The sequence below is a fragment of the Morus notabilis genome, unplaced genomic scaffold (assembly GCF_000414095.1).
Source record: "Morus notabilis unplaced genomic scaffold, ASM41409v2 Scaffold2693, whole genome shotgun sequence".
NCBI classification, from domain to species: Eukaryota; Viridiplantae; Streptophyta; class Magnoliopsida; order Rosales; family Moraceae; genus Morus; species Morus notabilis.
The window spans coordinates 18,274-39,194 of record NW_010362811.1 but is presented as its reverse complement, the minus strand read 5'-3'; the positions used below and the strand labels follow the sequence as shown (position 1 = coordinate 39,194).

At 36.1% G+C, this 20,921-nt stretch overlaps 2 protein-coding genes across 2 annotated transcripts; both read right to left on the bottom strand.

Annotated features, from left to right (window-relative positions):
- Positions 1–73: 73 nt before the first annotated feature.
- Positions 74–3,159, bottom strand: LOC21389040 (membrane-associated protein VIPP1, chloroplastic). The gene is made up of 11 exons (XM_024168745.1): positions 3,022–3,159; positions 2,729–2,853; positions 2,551–2,661; positions 2,312–2,376; positions 2,148–2,229; positions 1,977–2,051; positions 1,591–1,661; positions 1,415–1,497; positions 1,181–1,245; positions 749–823; positions 74–481 (listed from the first exon to the last, which is right to left on the bottom strand). The coding sequence occupies exons 1-11, from the start codon at positions 3,128–3,130 to the stop codon at positions 365–367; spliced, it is 978 nt and encodes a 325-aa protein (XP_024024513.1). The 5' UTR covers positions 3,131–3,159; the 3' UTR covers positions 74–364.
- A 981-nt stretch (positions 3,160–4,140) lies between these two features.
- LOC21389039 (protein TIC 20-II, chloroplastic) lies at positions 4,141–7,858 on the bottom strand. Its single transcript, XM_010102926.2, has 2 exons — positions 7,065–7,858; positions 4,141–4,618 (listed from the first exon to the last, which is right to left on the bottom strand). Exon 1 carries the CDS (start codon positions 7,763–7,765, stop codon positions 7,091–7,093), a length of 675 nt encoding a protein of 224 aa, XP_010101228.1. The 5' UTR covers positions 7,766–7,858; the 3' UTR covers positions 4,141–4,618; positions 7,065–7,090.
- Between the last annotated feature and the right edge of the window lie 13,063 nt (positions 7,859–20,921).

Genomic DNA, 20,921 nt, shown 5'->3' with positions numbered 1-20,921 from the left:
TCATAAAGGCAAAGGACATGCAATGCAAATATGCAATTACTCTTTTTTTTTTAATTTTATTTTTGGTCCTTTTTCGCGCAAGGGAATCATGCAGATTTTTTAAATAAAAAATAATGTCGAAAGTTACAACTTAAAAGTAAAAAAGCAGAATGATGTAGCGTAGATTATTGTTAAAATTGTACAAAAATCATGAGAAAAGCAACCGGTGTCTACCTCCTTTACATCTACGTATTTTGGTCCATGGCTGCTCTTAAGCAATTTTCCAGAAAGAAATAAAAACAAAAGTTGGAGCAAAACCCTTCCATAAGTTCCATAACAATGCACCAACCAAAATTCTCTGGAATTGGAAGACAACATCTAAATTCTAGAAATCCTTGGCTTTTCTTCTCAATTCATTCAGCTCCTTCTCAATCTCGGACTCTCGGAAAGGAAACACCGTGTCTGTTGCGACAACAGTCCTCCCAGGTGGAAGCTCTCCTTTCTGATTAGCATCGAACAGAAGAACAAATGGATATTTGATTTTAGTTAATTTATCAGATCAACACTTTTAAGACTGGGATATGTTCAAGCCATCTTAGCTTAAATTTTTTTGCAATCATATAATCGTTTTTGTGACGAACAGATGGAATTAAACCCTATAAACTACTCACTTTCCTTCAGCTCCAATTTTGGTCATATGAATTCATGATTGACACACTGAATAACGAACATAATCCATGTAAGAGTCCTCTAGCAATCTATATGTTACCTTTGAGCTCCCGGATAGGTCTTTCTTCAAGATCTCAAGATCGTCATCAACGGAAGAGCCCTCTAGCAATCGGAACTGTAAGAAGTTGAAGGGAACATCTTATTAATAACATTCACTGCTACAAAAAAAATAAAAATAAAAAAATACTGCATTGAAGTGCTAGGCTTTGAAATATATGATAATCAGAACGAAGGATATTCAAAGTCCCAAGTTTATATATTTTTCGTAGCTTGACTTTCAGGCAGACTTACTAACAGCAAAAGCTCTCCTAGAGAGAGACATGATTATGACTGTTATTATGGCAACAAAATGATGGGTGATTTTTTGTCAATTCTGTACGATTTAGAACTGAAGGGTGCATCTAGAACATCATTCGGGAGAAACAAACGGATACAAACTTCTTACATATCCCCACAAAAGAAAAGATTTTACCTTTCCCTCAAGATCGTCGTTTGTTAATTCATTATAAGCCTCAGCCTGAGACTCCATGGCCAAAACTGCAAGGACGAGAAAAAAGAATTATTTAGCTTCAACTGCTATGAACATGAACTTTAGACATGTCCGAAGTGAAAATCAAAGAACTTCGATTCTACTAAACTCACTTAACTACCAAGACAAACCCTTTTTCTAGAGGAAAATAGAAAAAAATAAAAGAAACAAACAAACCTTTTTCCTCCATCTTGTTAAAAGCATCAAGAGCGCTACTTGTGTTGACATTACCCAACAATTCGCTCACTTTGGTTGTAGTCCTAAAGGGAAGCTACTGATTTAGTATAAAACTGAACATTCGCCTATTGCATAGTACAAAAAGAAACTAGCAGAAGATGGAGCTCAAGACTGACTTTGCAGATTGCGCCCGTGCCTTGAGGACATCTTTCTTTGATCTTGCTTCCTGTATCTTGCTCTCTAAAAGCTGTTTAAAAAAGGAAATCGAATTTAGAACATATTACACGAAACATTCTCTCCAACTTTAAATTCAAGCATTCAACTTTCCCAAATAGAAAGTGGGAAAAACCTAACCAGAAGCCTTAGAATTTTTTCTCCCCGACAGAAAAGCTCAAAAAAAAAAAAACAAAAAATCATACCAGCTCTTAACAAACTGCCCTAATCATAAAATGTTTCTCTGTCTCTGGGGTTTTGAACCATCTAAATCAAGTCTTCTAAAAGCTCAAATGAAGGCATAATGGTAAGAACTGGCCAATCAGAAAAACATTAACACTCAACCTACCCGCGTATTGGAGACAAGATTATCCACAACACTTTTCTGCTGATCAAGCTGAACCCTCAGAGCATTTGCATTGTCCTGTGCAGAATAAAGGAGCACACGAGCGTTAAAAGCAACATCCAAATATCATTCAGATGTATCATATTATAACGTTCTAAAATAAAAAATACGTACAGCAAAAGATTTCCGTCTTTTAAGTGCTTCACGAGCAAGATCCTCATCACCCTTTCCAAGAGCCAGTTGTGCCCTTCTGTACCTATCATCCAATACAGATTAAGCATAACAAGTACAACACAAATACTTACACAACAATAACAAAGCTTCTCCGAAATATTTACCAATCCTCAGAAGCTTGCTGAGCAGATTTATATCTGTTCTCCAACTGTTTCTGAGATGCCAAAACCTTGAAAAAGTGGAAACACGTAAGAAAAATACAAGAATCAGAGAATGCATTTTGCACTTAAAACGAGTTATTTGAAAGACCGTCAAATAATATTTTGGAAGGAAAGTGAGACAGATGATAGAAACAAGAAAAACATGAGAAAACAAACTCAAATTAAAAGTGAGGGGACTGTACTTGTGCCGTGGCTTGACGCATCTTTATCAAGTCATTGTTCATGTCAACAACAGCTTGGTCTAGAATCTTCTCGGGGTCTTCGAACGAGCTCAGAATCGCATTTGCGTATGACTGTATTCAAATCAGAACAGAAATTTACAAAGTCTTTTTTTTTTGAAATATTATGTTGAAATATTACCTTGATTACTCTAGCAAATCGAGTGAAAAGATTCATATGAGAACCAAGAGCACCACCGCCATGGCAATTAGGACTTAACCTATCCGAGTGAGATATTCGTAGGATAGGGATTTTAAGTCCTTCCACTGCAAGAAAACAAACATATTATAAGAAAATAAAAGAAAAAAAAACGCTGCTTTATACTGTTTTTCTCTGTTTTCTCGGCAACCAAACAAGGCGATGATATTGTCACCAAAATTGGAAATTTCTGGAGAAGAGGAAATGAAAAGAGAGAGAAGCGACTATGGAGATACCACCGTAACGGAGGAAGGACGATTTGAGGGGCTCAAAACGTGTAGAAGAAGAAGGGCGTAGTAGTGAAACTATGCTTGAGCTTGCGACTGGAGAAGCCTTCATCGCCATTTTCACGGCGATCAAAAGGTCTGTTTCAAATTAAACAGAAAATAAAATTTAGAGAGAGAGAGAGAGAGAAGAGTGTTATGTACTTATGTGCAACTCTAAACTTTAGACTCTTAATTTTAAAAATAATTTTATCTCATGAATTTTTAATTATTCTTACTTAATTTTTTAAAAATTTTAAAAATTCTAATTTTACTTTATGAATTTTTAATTATTCTTATTTATTTTTTTATTGTAATTTCTGTTAAAAATAAATAGAAAAAAAGAGAGTAATACAATCACATAATCTTTTTGTTTAAATATTAAAAATAAGATAAAAATCACATAATCATATTTAATCCTCTCTTTCACGTTTAATTTCAACAGAAATTCTTACAAAATAATGAGATAAATTCAAAATTTAAAAAGTAAAGTGAGAATTTTTAAAGGTTAAGAGCAAAGTGAAAATGAACTTAAAGTTCAAAGGGCACTAATTAGATTAATCTAAAATCTTAATAATATTCGGGGGGTTTTTTTTTTCTTGCTTTAATCTCATTGAAGCCCCTGAATTTTGGGAGCATGTTTTATTTACCCTTAAAATTTTTTAAAACTCTCACTTTTACTTTTAAATTTTAAGTTAATAGAGTGCTAATTTACATTTCTGCGTCAAAATCGTGTGGATATTTTATATTCTATTAGTAAAATATTGTCTTCTTTAAGCATTTTGTACATATTCTATTCTCGTTTTTACACTAAATAGAGCTAAAACCAAAACAAATTGATAGATTGAGAATCAAGGTCGAAACGTTTTAAAAATTAAGAATTAAAGTGGGATTGAATTGCTTTTCTCCCGTTAGTCCCGTTCCGGTAGCCTCATCAAGTGACAACAGCATTTTGCTTGGCTATAAGACCAAAGACTTGATCAACACTTGCATCTTTTGAATTTGTATCCTCATCAAATACAAGAATGAAATTTCGGATAAAACTTAACCACCTTTCTACTTATTTGACTTTAGTTACAAATATATCCTTAACAAACTTTAATACCTCGGAGCCAAGTTTTTTATTGTATTTTTGGGTGAAAAAGGATTCGAGGGAATATCGATAAGAATACAAGGGAGTAACAGCAAAAGGGCCACAAAATTTAGTTACAAGTTTGCCTAATCAATAACCTTGTCTCGACACAAATTCCTGCCTAACGTTATGTAAACCCCAATCTTCATAGGCTTTTCTTTTTCATCCCATGTTTACAAAAGTGTTTTCCTTTGGCTCGTAAAGTTGGAAGTAATTAGTATCAGGCTGAACTATATGTACAATATAGGACCTCTGTACTAGATTCTTCAACATATTCTTTTGGCAAAAAAAACAAAAAACAAAAAAACAAAAGAAAACCCTCAAGCTGATTTGAGCTAACTAGCAAACTAAACAAGGATATCTTTGCTGCAGAATCCATGAACTAGCCCTTAGTGTGCCTCTTTGACCATCTTCATACCCAAGCTTTCACAATCCATTCTGAAATTCAACCGCAAGTAAATTAGCACCTTCATAATCCACTTATGGAAATAAATATGCAGTATAACACATTCTCAGCAACATCAGTTGAGAAATTCAGATCATAAAAGAGACTGTCCAGATAAGATGAGAATCCTAATTCATAAACATTCACAACCCAACAATCTTGCTTATAAAACGCAAACCAAAGTATTGAATCAGTAGTTAGAAACTAGAAAAATCAATAAGAAACAGAAGGAACAAAAACAGCAAGCAAGCAAGCAAATCTAACCTCTTCTGCTTGGCAAACTTTTTAAGCGACAATAACGTGCAATGGCCAAGCAGGATAGCGTTCCCATTTTCATAGCGCAGGATGTCAAGGTCGATTTTAGGGTGGTAGATGGCAGGCCTAATCATGTCGAGGTATAATAGGTAAAAGAGGCCAAAAGTGCGATCTCTACTCATTTGAACCTTAGCTTCACAGAATTTGTTGTCTTGGGCCCTCCGTAGTAAAAAAGAAGGCGTAGCCAGCCGGAGGTATCCTGAAGCAGGGATCGGGATAAGGACAGATATTAACTCTGATTAAATCTTCCAACAGGACAACCTTCTGAAATCCAATTAAATCAACAAGGAATAGAAAAATCCTAGTCCACCACCTTCCATTCATTGCATACCGGGATGCAATTATGGCCAAGCAGGATAGCATTCCCATTTTCATAGCGCAGGATGTCAAGGTCAATTTTAGGGTGGTAGATGGCAGGCCCAATCATGTCAAGGTATAATAGGTAAAAGAGGCCAAAAGTGCGATCTCTACTCATTTGAACCTTAGCTTCACAGAATTTGTTGTCTTGGGCCCTCCATAGTCAAAAAGAAGGCGTAGCCAGCCGGGGGTATCCTGAAGCAGGGATCGGGATAAGGACAGACATTAACTCTGATTAAATCTTCCAACAGGACACCCTTCTGAAATCCAATTAAACCAGCAAGGAATAGATAAATCCTAGTCCACCACCTTCCATTCATTGCATACCAGGATGCAATTATGGCTCTCTCATCCCATGGTGAACAGGTATAGTAGTGTCTTGACCACCCCAGTCATAGTCACCTTTATAAAATTTATGAATTGCATAAGGAAATCTCCATGGTTCACAACGAGCCAAATTCCGGGAACCAGCATGAAAACCCTTATTTATCACACTAATGAATAAGAGAGAAGAAAGAAAAAAGAACCTAATCAATAATCTTTAGTTACCTCAGTAAGTTCGATCAGTTTCTGACGTTTAGCGTAACTGGACATTCTTTTTATCACTAGAGGCAGGGATGAAAAGAAGAAAAGAAATAAGATCACCAATGAGGGAAATAAGACATCATCAAAGCTACAAAAATATTTTGAAGACGAGCATATAGAATATGTACCCCTCGGGCAAGCATTCACCCACTTTCAAACTATATATATATATAGAATAAGATAGAAAGTCCGAATCAAAGCCATCGACCATATATGTTGTAGATAATGGATGTCGAGTTGCAAACATTGTAAATGTTGGTGATCGACCATAAATTTAGAGAAAGTGAGGAAGACAAGTTGTTCTTCCATTATATTAGTGCTTTTGCCTGTGTTTTTTGTGAGGAAGTAATCTTTATCGGAAGCTGTGAGAGCATACGAAGAGGAGAAAATGAAATTTTTAGAACTTTTTTAATTTCCATCGTAATGACTTGCTAAGTTTTGATTTGAATAAACTTTCACTCAAAGAGAGTTTTCATGTGAATGCTCTGTGCTTGCTCGCTAGTGAGACATTATATTCAGTAGCAAGCTCACAGCTCAAGAGACAAAGCTGGTTTTCTCTTTTCTAATCTTTCCTCTCTTAGAGCTTTAGGGGGTAGTGGAAAGTATAGGTATTCAACTAAGAAAAACGACTAAAGACGACAAACGCAAAGAAAGCTACTTGCAACTTGACATTTCCTTTTTCGGAGCCAAAAAAAAAAAAAACACTTAACATTTCCTTTGTTGTCACTCGTAGCTTGAGGCATATGAAGTGGAAAGTTAGGTATTCAACTTAGACAAAAGCCTAAAGACGAAGGCAAAAGTATTGGTCGATAAGGGCGACAGCCAAGTGCCAACTAAAAGGTGTGCACTTTTGATACACTTCAAAGGCATTGACAGAATCACATGGTTCAATCAATGTTTTCGAGAATGTCTCGTTCAATATACTGTATACACAAATAAACACATGTGACAAACAGCTAGCAAGTCCTAATTCAATGCGTCACAGAATTCAGAAAAGTTGATAGATAAACATATAAACATAAATTGCAATTCGAGAAAGTTGAAAATTTTTCCCGGTAATCAATATCCAAACAATTAAATTTTCCTTGTGCTATAATTTTGATAATCCAAAAACTACAATCAAAGAACGAAAAGAAAGCGAGTTTGTCCGAAAATGTTTACAAATACAATCGTCAGACATACCCTCACAAAAAATGCACCGAAACTCTCTAAATCTGCCTGCCAGCAGCATCAGCAACAAAAGGCAAATAAGGAGTCCGACCCAAAACGGAAGAAGCCGAACCATAAACGAAGCACAAAACGCTGAAGACGAACAGAGCGCTGTGAACCCAAACCATGATCCGGAATCCCAATCCAGACCGGCCGGGGCTGAAAATCCGCTGGACGAGGAGCGGGAGGACGAGGAGGACGTCGAGAGTGACGGCCTGCATGGAATTGAACCTGACGTAGCGGCTGAAGCTAGGGTTTCTGACGACGCCGAGGTAAAGGGCGAAGAAGGCGACGAAGCTGGAGTAAGGGATGGACCTGTAGAGGGAAATGATCGGGAGGAGGGGGTCGAAGAGGAGGCCCAATTTGGGGTACTGGAGGAAGAGGTAGCGGCCGTACTGGAGGGAATTGAAGAAGGGGAGGGAGTAGGCGACGGCGGAGATGAGGCGGTCGGTGGCTGGGGTGGTGGTGGAGGACGACATCATGCGAATGCCATAGCCAGTTAGGGTTGAGTTTTTGGGCTTCGCTTGCCATTTGGTTTGGTGGGTTCTGAGGAGAGGGTGAGGTAATAGGGATGGAGAAATGGCGGATTTGGGGGACTTGAAGGCTAGGGTTTTGGGAGTTTCAGTTGCAGAGACATGGTGGAAGTGGAGGATTTGGATTGGAATGGACGCCATTTTTGGGAGAGGAGAGGGAGCAAAACACAGAGAAAGAAAATGAATGAAACTCGGAAAATGGGCGTTAAAGTGGCGGCACTATGATCGACCAACTAAGGCAACTTTTAGGGCTGCCAAGTAAAACTCCACCGTTTTGCAAAAATCTAATTTTGATTTTTAACCAAGATTAAATTATTAAGGGAGAAAGAGAAAAATATGTCAAGATTTGAGATGAATTAAAATTAATAGGTTAATAGTTTACATAAGTTAATAAATAGGCTAAATTATTGTTTTTACCCATAACTTGTCTGGTTATGAACCATAACTTGACAAATTATTGTCTATAATTTACAGTTTTTGTTCATAACTTGTCTGGCTATGAACCATAACTTGATAAGTTTGTCCATAACTTATCTGGTTATGAACTATAACTTGACAAATTATGACCTATTAATTTCTATAACTAAAAATTAGCATATATATTTTTTTAAGCTTTTCATATTGACCTATTTTCTACTATTTTTTTTAATACCCACTTTTTAGTCTTGGATCAAAATCAAGATTTTGATTGCCGGTTAATCCCTTGTATTCTCAATCAACTATTTTCAATTAAGCCCTTTAAAATTTTCTGGTACTTTTATTACGTTTGTTTGCCTCTTTGTTATTTTCATTTAAGAATCAAGATGGTTTTTTTTTTTACGCAAATACAGGTCCTTGAGCCATGACGTGAAGTTTCTTACCCCCAAGATTGCAGCATTTTTTGTGACTGCCAGATTTCTAGCTCCTCGCTTTTCTTCAGTTGATCCCATTCTATTATCCTCATCAAGTAACCAGCATTTAGCCGAGAAAAAATGACTTTTTTTTTGGTAGAATCTAAAAGAAAATTATTTGTCTATAATTATAAGTATCCGAAATACTCAATACCTCCAGCCAAGTACGTCTTTTTTTTCCTTCTTTTTTTTGTTTTTTTTTGGTGAAAAAGGATTTGAGGGAGTAATGACTATTGATGAGAATGCAGGGGAGTAACATTTTCTGGCCCTTTTTATTATGTTTTAACAATTTAGTTCTAGTTTGCCCGGTCAATAATGCCATCAATTCCTGCTTAATGTTGATCCCAATCTTCACAGACTTCTCTTTTTCACCCCTTTTTTACAACAACAAAAAAAGGTTAATTTATCTCGTAAAGATGCAAGTATCAGGTTGAACTACATGTACAATATAGCAATTAGCAAGCTAGCACACATTCAAAAAGCATAGGATCTGTAACCTAGTCCTAGATTCTTCAACACTCTCGAAGAAGAAGAAGAAGAAGAAGAAAAAATAAAAAGAAACTCTCAGGCTGATTTGAGCTAACTTGGAACACTAGGCAAGGAAATCTTGGCTCCAGAATCCACGAGCTAGCCCTTAGTGCGCTTCTTTGACCAACTTCACACCCGAGCTTTCAGAATCCTTCCTGAAATTTAACCACAAGTGAATTAGCACCTTCATAAATGTCCCTGCCAAGATTACACTCTCTTCTCCGTTGATAAGGACTAGGGTAAAGTGAACCACAAAAAAGTATCAATCCTATCCTCTATCAGCCATTAAAAGTCTAATTCGAGATTAAGAAATAGAAATACACAAGCACTAGTCATAATTATGAACTCAGGATCTCCGCATCAGGCATCAGATGTATTGTACCCACGTTATGGAAATAAATATGCAGTATGACACATTCTCAAAAACATCAGTTGACAAATTCAGCTCATGAAAGAGACTGTCGGATAAGATGAGAGTCCTAATTCATAAACAATCACAAAAACAGCAAGCAAGCAGACAAATCTAACCTCTTTTGCTTGGCAAACTTTTTAAGTGACTTTGACGGTGGCGTTAAATCTTTATTCAGGATAGCACCCCTGTAATCATAGCGTAGGATCTCAGGGTCGATTGTAGGATGGTAGAAGGCATGCCTAATCATGTCAAGATATAGTCAGCGAGTTTAGAACTCGTCCTGAAAACGTTTTTCACGTTTTCTTGAGGAGAAAAAAATGAAAATAGTGTGCAGATTGCGTTTAGGGCAAACAAAAAATAAAAACGTTTTTGTCTTTATCTCAAAAAGTAAGACATTTCTAAAAATGCGTTGAAGTTGTTTTCCTTTTCTCTATTTTTATTTTCTCCCGTCTTTGGGCAATTTTCTTTTCTCCACTTATTCTCTGCTTTGTCTTTATTGCTAATGCTAATTACTATGTTCTTATATATAAATTAACTAATAATATGTGTGTATGGTAATTAGTATCATAATTGTTTATTATTTACGTATGCCAAGACAACTGATAAGTAGTAAGTATAATTACATATAACAAATGTGTATATATTAAATTAATTACTAGTGTATTGATTGGGGAGTTTATTAATTATTTAATATATTATTTAAAATACTATTACATGTTTTTAAAAATGTAAAACCAAACGAAATTTCAATTTTTTTATACTGAAAACAATCTCTGAATAAAATTATCAAACGCATTTTTAAAAATGATTCCTGCTTGAGATTGAAAACGTTCTCATTTCCATTTGCATGCAGAAAATAAAATCATTTTAAAATGAATTTCAAATGCACCCAGTATGTAAAAGAGGCCAAACATACGATTTCTACTCATGTGAACCTTAGCTTCATAGAATTTGTTGTCTGAGCCCTCCATAGTCAAAAAGTAGGTGAAGCCAGCTGAAGGCATCATGGGCTTGCAGCAAGGACCGAGATAGAGAGTGACATTGACTCTGATTAAGCTAGCGTTTGGTTAGTGTATTCGTATCATGATTCGAATTATAATTTATAATTCGTTATAAAATTTTCTCACATAAAAAATATACGTAAATCGAAAATGATTCTGAATCATGATTTTGAATTCATGAATCAAACGTCCACTAAATCTTTCAACAGGACACTCTTCTGAAATCCAATTAAACCAACAATGAATTGATAAATCCTAGTCCATCACCTTCCACTCAATGCAAAATGGGCTGCAATTGAGGCTCTCTCATCCCATACAGACAACTCCAGATAGTGACCTCTTGACCAGCTCGTAGTGTTTACCTTGTTTAGGACGTCGTAAATAAGCATTACATTTCAATGGAGCATCAGGCAACTTCCAGGTACCAATATAAAAACCCTAATTCATCACACTTTGAATTTAGAAATTTTTTTAAAAAAAAAGGAAGAGAGAAAAAGAAAAAAGAAGAAACTACATATAATATGTAATTACCTCAGTAAGTTCAATCAGTTTCCGACGTTTAGCGTAAGGAGGCATTCTTTTTATCGCTAGAGGAAAAGAGAAACAATGAAAAGAAATTAGAACCATCACGGACATCATCAAAACTACAAAAATATTTTGAAAACGATCACATATAATACGTACCCCTGGGATCAGAATTCACCCACTGCACGATTGAATGATAATCTGGTTCCAGGCAAACGTGAATATATATGATGAGTTAGAAAATACAAAGGCATACAAAGAAAATATAAGGAAAACAAAACTGTTTACCGTCTTCCTCATCATCAGAACTTTCTCAATCACCATCATCATCTTCTTCTTCTGTTAAAACATAGAATACTCCAAATCAAAAGCATTGAAAGAATAGAACGAAAACAAAAGAGCACAATGTAATATATGTTAGGATTTCTAAATGATCTAAACATGTTCCTAAGGATTCTAAATGGCAATTAGATCGATGCGGAATTGAAATAAACGGATGGAGATAAAACACCTCCGGCTATTGAAGCTCTCGGTGGAAGAAAAGAAAACTCGGATTTTGGCTCTTCTAAACCTCTTCAATCTCTCGTTTGATGGTGTATATTCTGACTGAAATGGAGATAGCAAGCTTAGAGACCCAAAATTAATGTGCTCTATCCTCTTTTATAGACTCTACCCATCACAGAGTTTTTCACGGACGTGCACCGAACGTGGACAACGGTAGACAATTGCAGATGAACGTGACTAATCACGTTCCTTAAGTGGGGAAATAGAATGGACCACATTCTTGAGGATTGTTTCGGTTGGTTACCGAAACTTAAGGAAAAAGAAATCCAACATTCTCCCACTTGGTCCATATATTCCATCGTTCACCACAGTAAGAAATAAAATACATGAATCATGGCGATAAGTCATCTAAAACGAGTATTATCTTCCATGTATTACAATGCATACTATTTCTTAATTATAGCCCATATAACTTAATGAATAAACCCTATGTTTATTTTAGGTCCAAACATTAATGATATTTCTCAACAAATAAATGAATATGTACACAAGGAAAACAAATATGAGAAAACATCACAAATAGAGTTTCATTAAAAATAACATTCGTTCTTACAACGAAATTCACATAAAGGAACCAAGTCCCATTCTATCTACATGATCCTTAAATTTCAATGGTGGCATGCCTTTAGTCAAAGGATCAGCAATCATCAATTCAGTGTTAATGTGTTCAATAACCACTGTTTTATCCTTAACACGTTCCCTTATAGCTAGATACTTGATGTCGATGTGCTTGCTTCGACTACCACTTTTGTTGTTTTTAGCCATAAAAACTGCAGCTGAATTGTCACAATATATCCTCAATGGCCTAGAAATCGAATCCACAATTCTAAGCCCAGAAATGAAACTCTTCATCCATACCCCATGTGAGGTAGCCTCAAAACAAGATACGAACTCAGCCTCCATAGTGGAAGTAGCAATCAATGTTTGCTTTGCGCTTCTCCAAGATACAGCTCCACTGGCTAGCATAAAAACATATCCTGAAGTTGATTTAAGCGAATCAATGCAGCCAGCGTAGTCTGAATCAGAGTAGCCAATCCCCTCCAAGTTTTCAGTTCGTCTGTATGTAAGCATGTAGTCTTTGGTCCCTTGAAGGGGTCTCAGCACCTTCTTTGCAGCTTTCGAGTGGTCCATACCTGGATTACTCTGATATCTTCCTAACATCCCAACAACAAATGCAATGTCAGGTCTCGTGCAGACCTGAGCATACATCAGGCTTCCAACAACTGAAGCATAAGGAATGTTTTTCATTTGTTCCCGTTCAAGATCATTCCTCGGGCACTGGTTCAAATTGAATCTGTCACCCTTCACAATGGGAGCTATACTGGGTGAACAATCTTTCATCTGGAATCTCTCTAAAACTTTATTGATATAGGTCTCTTGAGACAGACCCAAAATACCTTGAAATCTATCTCTGTGTATTTTGATGCCAATGACATACGACGCATCACCCATGTCCTTCGTGTCAAAGTTTTCAGAGAGAAATTATTTCACTTCATATAGCAAACCCTTATCATTGGTTGCAAGTAAAATATCATCCACCTATAGAATAAGGAAACAAATCTTGCTCCCACTAACCTTCTGGTATATACATTGATCCATGATGTTCTCCACGAATCCAAATGAAGAGATAACGTCATGAAACTTCAAATACCATTGACGGGAGGCTTGTTTCAATCCATATATGGATTTCTTGAGCTTGCACACCAAATGCTCGCCACGACTAGAAGAGAATCCTTCTGGTTGTTTCATGTAAACATCTTCTTTTAGTTCTCCATTGAGAAATGCTATTTTCACATCCATCTATTGCAACTCTAAGTCAAAATGTGCAACTAATGCTAGAATAATACGAACAGAATCTTTCTTAGATACAGGAGAAAAGGTCTCCTTGTAGTCGATTCCTTCCTTTTGAGTGAATCCTTTAGCAACGAGTCTTGCTTTATATCTTTCAATGTTGCCTAATGAGTCTTTCTTTGTCTTATAGACCCATTTACATCCTATGGCTTTGACACCATCAGGCAACTCAACAAGATCCCATACTCCATTAGTTGCCATAGAATTCATCTCTTCTTTCATGGCATCATACCATAAATTTGATTCTTTGCTATCCATGGCTTGTGAAAACATTTCAGGATCATTTTCGGCTCCAATGTTATAGTCAGACTCTTGTAGATACACAACATAATCACTAGGTATTGCTGATTTCCTTACTCTAGTAGATCTCCTTAAAGTTGTATCAACATTTTCTTGAGGATCATGTTGTGCAACTGGTTGTTCAATAATTTCTGACAATTCTTGAACATCTTGATCTACTGGATTGTCATCAGTAGTTTGTGGAGCTTCAACAATTGGTTGTCCAACACCTGTTTGAACTTGAGGGGTGTTGTGAATGACAATCAATCTTTCACTTGAAGTGGAAGGCTGAATATCAGTATGATTTCTTTAAGAAACAATGTCCTGAAATCGATAACTCCCACTAATCAAGCCATTCTCAAGAAACTTTGCATTTCTTGATTCCATAATCCTAGTGTTGTGAGATGGACAGTAGAATCTGTATCCCTTAGACCTTTCAGCATATCCGATAAAATATCCACTAATGGTCCTTGGGTCCAGTTTCTTTTCATGTGGGTTATAAACTCTTACTTCAGACGGGCATCCCCAAACACGCACATGTTGCAAACTCGGTTTCCAACCTTTGAATAACTCAAAAGGCGTCTTTGGAACAGTCTTGGTTGGAACTCGGTTCAATATGTACGTAGCCGTTTTAAGAGCTTCTGTCCACAAGAATTCAGGAAGCTTGGAGTTGCTACGCATACTCCATACCATGTCCATTACGGTTAGGTTTCTTCTTTCTGCCACACCATTCTGGTCTGGAGAACCAGGCATATTGGGCAACTATCCCATTTTCTTGAAGAAACTTTACAAATGGACCAGGTGCTTGTCCATATTCAGTGTATCTACCATAGTATTCTCCACCTCTATCCGATCTCACGATCTTAATTTGTTTTCCACATTATTTCTCTACTTCAGCCTTAAAGACCTTAAAGGCATCCAACGCTTCGTTCTTGTTATGAAGCAAGTAGAGATACATATAACGTGAGTAATCATCTATGAATGAGATGAAGTATTTTGGACCTTGTGAGTCCATGTTTAGACTACAAATATATGTATGTATGATTTCTAATATGTCTGTACTCCTTTTTGCACCTTTCTTGGATTTGTTAGTCTGCTTTCCCTTAATGCAATCCGCACAAGTTTCAAAATCAGTAAAATCAAGAGTGCTGAGTACTCCTTCATTTACCAATCTTTTAATCCTTGGAATGGAGATATGCCCTAGTCTCCGGTGCCATAACATAGAGGAATTGTCATTTATAACACTTCTTTTAGTGCCAGTGTGAACATGCATAGCATTATAAGTGATATTATTTTACAAGTTAATAGAGAAAAGACCATCAAATAATATACCATTTCCAATAAGATTAGACTTATAAAACAAACTGAAGGAAGTTTCATAAAAATTAAAGGAATATCCCAAAGGTACAAGTCTTGAAACTGAAATTAAATTCCTAGATAAACTTGGAATATAAAATGTCTTTTCAAAATTCAAAATAAAACCACTACTTAAAACTAAACTCCATGTTCCAACAGCCTCCACATGTGAGCGCATCTTATTCCCTGAATAAATGCACTGCTCACTTTCCACTGGCTTCCTTAGGTTTCGCATACCCTATAAGGTATTTGAAATATGGATTGTACAACCAGAATCAATCCACCATGTGTTATAAATAACATCAACCATATTAGATTCATAACAGACAAATGAGATTGGTATACCTTTCATCTCAAGCCATTTCTAGAATTTAATGCAACCCTTCTTCATGTGCCCCTTCTTCTTGCAGAAAAAGCACTTGGATTCCTTCTTGATTCCACCTTGGGGCGGTATCTTACCTTTCCCCTTCCTTTTGGCTTGATTCTGATCCTTTCCTTCCATTGCCATCAATGCACTCTCTCCTATTTCCATTGACAGCCTACCCTATTCCTGAACACACATGGTCATAAGTTCATTGATTGACCATTTATCCTTATGTGTGTTGTAGGATATCTTGAAGGGTACGTACTGCTGTGGAAGAGTGTTCAGGATGTAGTGCACAAGGAAAGAGTCAGACATTTCAACCTCAAGTGTCTTCAGTTGAGCCGTAATGTCTCTCATTTGCATGATGTGCTCACGCACACCTCTCACAGTAGTGAGCCTTAAGGATGAAAACTTCATAATTAGGGTGCTAGCAAGTGCCTTATTTGAAGACTCAAACTGTTCATCAATGGCCTTCAGTAATGCCCTGACATTGGTATGCTGATCAACTGAACCACGAATGCTAGCAGAGATCTTGGTCTTAATGAACATCACACTGAGCCGATTGGATCGCTCCCATTGTTCATATAGAGCAATTTCATTTGGGGTACTGGTCGGAGTAATGACTGGTTCGCCTTTCCTTATAGCATAATCAATGTCCATCCACCCTAAATGAAGAAGGACTCTCTCCTTCCACATCTTATAGTTATCACCCCTCAGTTCAGGAATGTCACACTTCATATCAGAGAAATTCGCAGGTTGCATAACTGCATAAAAGTTAAACACATGCTTATAATTAAAATTTTGAGACTCATAAACTTATATCATGTTTTACCAATGTAAATCATATTCTATGAATCTAGTGACATAAAACTTGCCTGTGGGCTAAAGTTTTAACTCAATTAGATCCATCTGTGACCTTATGATAAAACTATCAAATTATGCTTTATTTCCTAATTCCTGTGGGTAAATTAAGAAATTTAATTTGATATTCTATCCTAATTAATCATATAAATATAATAAAAATTCTTGTGGGATAAAATTTATTATATTACATATGATTAATCACAATTAATGTCATAATGTAATCCTGAAACACTTAATATATATAATTTTAAGTAATTAAAGATGCTGTGGCTACTCCCTAATTAATTAAAATTATATGGATTACTTAACATTAATAAATCATAAAGGTTCATATTTTATTGCATGAAACTATATGCAATATTAACCCAAAATATTTCAATATCAATGTACTAGCACTGCAAATAAATAAATAATATATGCACATAAATATCCAAATTAATCCATTAACACATAAAAATTAATGAACCTTTCATTTATATGTCTTACTTATGAAAATTCCATAAAAATCATAAAATGGGTGAATATCTACCAAATACCCATATATACTTAATTTATGATTTTTTTTATTTTCGGGTTTTTTTTTTTTTTTTTTGCTTCATCAAAAACGACAAGTCGTTTTGGTAATGTATGCTGCAAAGGTCCGTAAGAAAACGACAAGTCGTTTCAATGTTACCATTGAAAAATGACGCGTCGTTTTTCTAAAAGCCAGCAGCTTATATTCAACAGAAACGACATGTCGTTTTATATACCCAAGGGCAAAATGACATGTCATTTTTTCGACTGTTGATGCTTCTTCAACCTCCAACCGGGTCTATTTCGACCCGGTTTCAACCCGAACAAAAAACCCGACTTTTTCTCTTGATTTTGACGACCACAATTGATGTTTAAAACTCAGAAATGATAGGAATTTGATTACCCAATGATTCCTAATCTCAGTTTCCATCAAAAACGTCAAAATCAATAGTTGCCAAAAAAATTTCTCTCACGGTATTTCACGTGAGCAGAACGAGAGGATACAAGGCAGAGGCAAACTAAGGCTCTGATACCAAATGTTAGGATTTCTAAATGATCTAAACATGCTCCTAAGGATTCTAAATGGCAATTAGATCGATGCGGAATTGAAATAAACGGATGGAGATAAAACACCTCCGGCCATTGAAGCTCTCGGTGGAAGAAAAGAAAACTCAGATTTTGGCTCTTCTAAACCTCTTTAATCTCTCGTTTGATGGTGTATATTCTGACTGAAATGGAGATAGCAGGCTTAGGGACCCAAAACCATTGTGCTCTATCCTCTTTTATAGACTCTGCCCATCACAGAGTTTTTCACGGACGTGCACCGAACGTGGGCAACGGTGGACAACTGCAGATGAACGTGACTAATCACGTTCCTTAAGTGGGGAAATAGAATGGACCACGTTCTTGAGGATTGTTTCGGTTGGTTACCGAAACTTAAGGAAAAAGAAATCCAACAATATATATATATACATATTATATAACACACATAACTTCTTCCAGATAGGAAGTCTCGGAGTCGGGATTCGTAAACATGTTCCTCACATATATGATAAGCCCCTTCAGAGCGCCTGAAAGCAAAGCATTAGCAGGATAATCTTCTTCCATAAAAGAAAAGCATATGCGAATGCATAAAAACATAGAAAATCTAAGAAATCAAAATCATCGAAAGAGAGAAACAAAGAAGACTAAAAATTGTTCGGGAGAAGGACAAATTACCTTGCTCGTCTTCTGGATCAGAAATTTTCTTCAGGTAAAAGGCAATTACGTAAAAGATGAACACAGCAGGAGTCCAGTGGCGGAGCCACTTGAAGATGAGCGGGACAGCCGCCTCACTCAAATTTTTTTTTAAAAAATATTACGTTTAAAAATTTAAAAATTTTATACTTAAATTCTTACTGAAATAATATATGTTCCTACTAAAATAAATATTTTTTTATATACCCTCATTAAGATAATTTATTAAAAAAATTTAATATACGCCTCTACTAAAGTAAAAAACTGACTCCGCCGCTGACAAGATCCAAAATCGATTCCAGGATTTGATCAATAATAAGAGAGGCATCCATGATCTGCTAAGACGTGAGAAAACGAAATATACTTTTTGCTAAAGCGTTCTCTCTCTCTCATACAAATTCAACTTTAACTATATTATTACAAGCTCTAAAACTTTATTTTTGAACTCAAATTGTTAATTCGAGCAAAAAGAAAAGCCGCTAGGTCTAGAGTTTAGGTCAACATTTCAATAGGATTAATTACCCCATCTAGTCCATAACTTATTGAGGAAGTTTTAGTTTAGTCACAAAATTAATTAGGTTACTACTTTAACTTTAAGCACACTTCTAGTTTTGGCGGATAAGTTCTTGACTTTTTTTTAGTTTTAGTCCCTCACACTAAAATTATCAAACAAAATTTAAAATTTAATAAAGATAACCATCTCTTCATATATAAAACTTTTTTTCAAACAAAATTTAAAATTTAATAAAGATAACCATCTCTTCATATATAAAACTTTTTTAATCCTTTTATTACGTTTGCCACTTTGTTTTGTCATTTGATAATCAAGATGAAATTACAGATTTACAATTCCTCGAGCCATGACGTGAAGTTTCTTATCCACAGATTGACGTTATTTTCTTTATTTTTTTTCCTGCCCGTAAGATTTTTAGCTCCGTGCATTTATCTAGTTGATCCAGTTCTGATAACTTCAAGTAACAACAGTATTTTGCCTAGCTAAAAGAAAAGGCCTCAATTGCTAACTTGTGTGGTAATTTAGGCCTCATTCATTTCACCAATTTAAATTTTTAATTTTAATTTTGTTAAACTTAAACATTTTTACAAAAAATTACATCTAACTTTTCTGTTATAGTAAAAAACTCTCACATAAAATACATTTCAACTCAAATTAAAAACTCGAATCCGCAAACTGAACGAGACCTTAGATTCATGCGATTTGAACTAAAACGTCGATTTAAAATGGTGTTTGATAATATTTTTTTGTTTATTTGGAACCATACAACTTAGGGGTGGCAATTTGTGTTACGTGTCGCATTCGTGTCGTGTTTTGATCGTTTCTTTTTAAATTTACAGTCAACCTGAACATGACCCGTGACACGAAATTTTTTAAAAACCGCAATACAAAGACGACACGACCACTTTACGGGTTGACACGACACGATACGAAAATGACCCGTGACACGAAATTAACCCGTGAACCCGAAATTGACATGAAAATTGTATACTTTTATTTAGTTTTTTACATATTAGAAATAACTTAAAATTCATAACACCCTAAAATACATTAACATCCATTGAAATTAAGTAAATAATAGTATAAGATTTTGAGTATAACTATCATAATATCACAAGTATAACTTCGGGGCAATAAGGCTTGTCTTAACCCTCCATGGCAGAAAAGGTCTACCTGTCACTGTTCGTCTAGCACTTCTAGATACCAGATACACCAAGTACGAACATGCAGTAATAGGAACCACACTCTCCACCCTCCATGCTGGTAGTATCCTATTGACCTTTTATCCGAACTTCAACATTCCGTTGAAAGATCCACACTTGTCCACATGTCTCAAAGTCCAACTTCAAATCACCGGTGCGGAACAAGTCTCGTCCTCATACATAGCTACACTTTATCACCAGCTCATCTACAGATTGCAAAACCATGCACTCGATCTCCCCATTCCGGGTCATACTCTGGACACTCTGCTCATCACAGCATAAAGGGAAAATGAGATCCCTACCATCGTGCAGATCCCCAAGCAACTCTCTCGAGATGAGATCACAAAGCTCATGCCTCTGGAATGGTTCACCAACTACGAAAAATTGCACCATAGCCATAAGCCCATCCATACATATGACCCAACTTTCATCTGGTTTGAAGATGGACAGGTTAAAACTGTCTTTAAACTTCTTGACGAAAGTACCAGCACGACTCCATCCCTGATGATCAGACTAGTCTCAACAAAAGAAGAGATCCATGTTGCATCCTTTACAGCAGGTTTACTGGATTGTCATACTTTAAGGTCAGGACTTGGACTTCGACATTTGTTAGAAGAGTAGGAATAGATATGGAACATTGTTCCATATTGTAGACTAGGATGTGATAGTCTATGTCTTCCTCTTCATTGTCTTCAGAGCTAGGATCATCATAGTCTGAGTCTGGAATGGCAAAGACGGTATCCATGTCTGGATCGTCTTGTTCGGAGAACATGGATTCCAGATCAGCATCTTCATCATCTCGGTATGTCGAGCTGAGGGGAAACCCCCACATACCATGGAAACTCCTACCCATAAATCTACCCAGTCTTTAGAACCAGCTAGATTATCCTCGTCAGTTACTATTCCTAGTTCTTGTAGAAAATCTTTTTCTTCAAAAATAGAAAACCTAGTAGAACACTCTTACATCCCTGAAACCGCCATAGTAGAAGAGTCTGTCCCTTATTTGTTAAGTCTGTACAATGTCTTCAAAAGACATCGGCGTATTATCCGACAACTCATCTCTAATACCAGACCCACCGTCAAAGAGTACGTTCAGTCATCTAGACTTGATAAGTGTCTTGTGCCCAGTACCTCTCAAGAACAATATATTGAACTTGAGATCCCAAAAGAGCTTATCACCCAATGGCTTGCTGAAGGC

What these genes read in the sequence shown, in the direction of transcription:
- LOC21389040 (XM_024168745.1), bottom strand. Translation starts at nt 3,130, where the DNA reads ATGGCGATGAAGGCTTCTCCAGTCGCAAGCTCAAGCATAGTTTCACTA. An exon ending in TGCGTCAAGCCACGGCACAA is followed by an intron (nt 2,377 to 2,550) that starts GTACAGTCCCCT and finishes CACTTTTTCAAG; the next exon opens with GTTTTGGCATCTCAGAAACA. An exon ending in ACGACGATCTTGAGGGAAAG is followed by an intron (nt 824 to 1,180) that starts GTAAAATCTTTT and finishes AACTTCTTACAG; the next exon opens with TTCCGATTGCTAGAGGGCTC.
- LOC21389039 (XM_010102926.2), bottom strand. Translation starts at nt 7,765, where the DNA reads ATGGCGTCCATTCCAATCCAAATCCTCCACTTCCACCATGTCTCTGCA.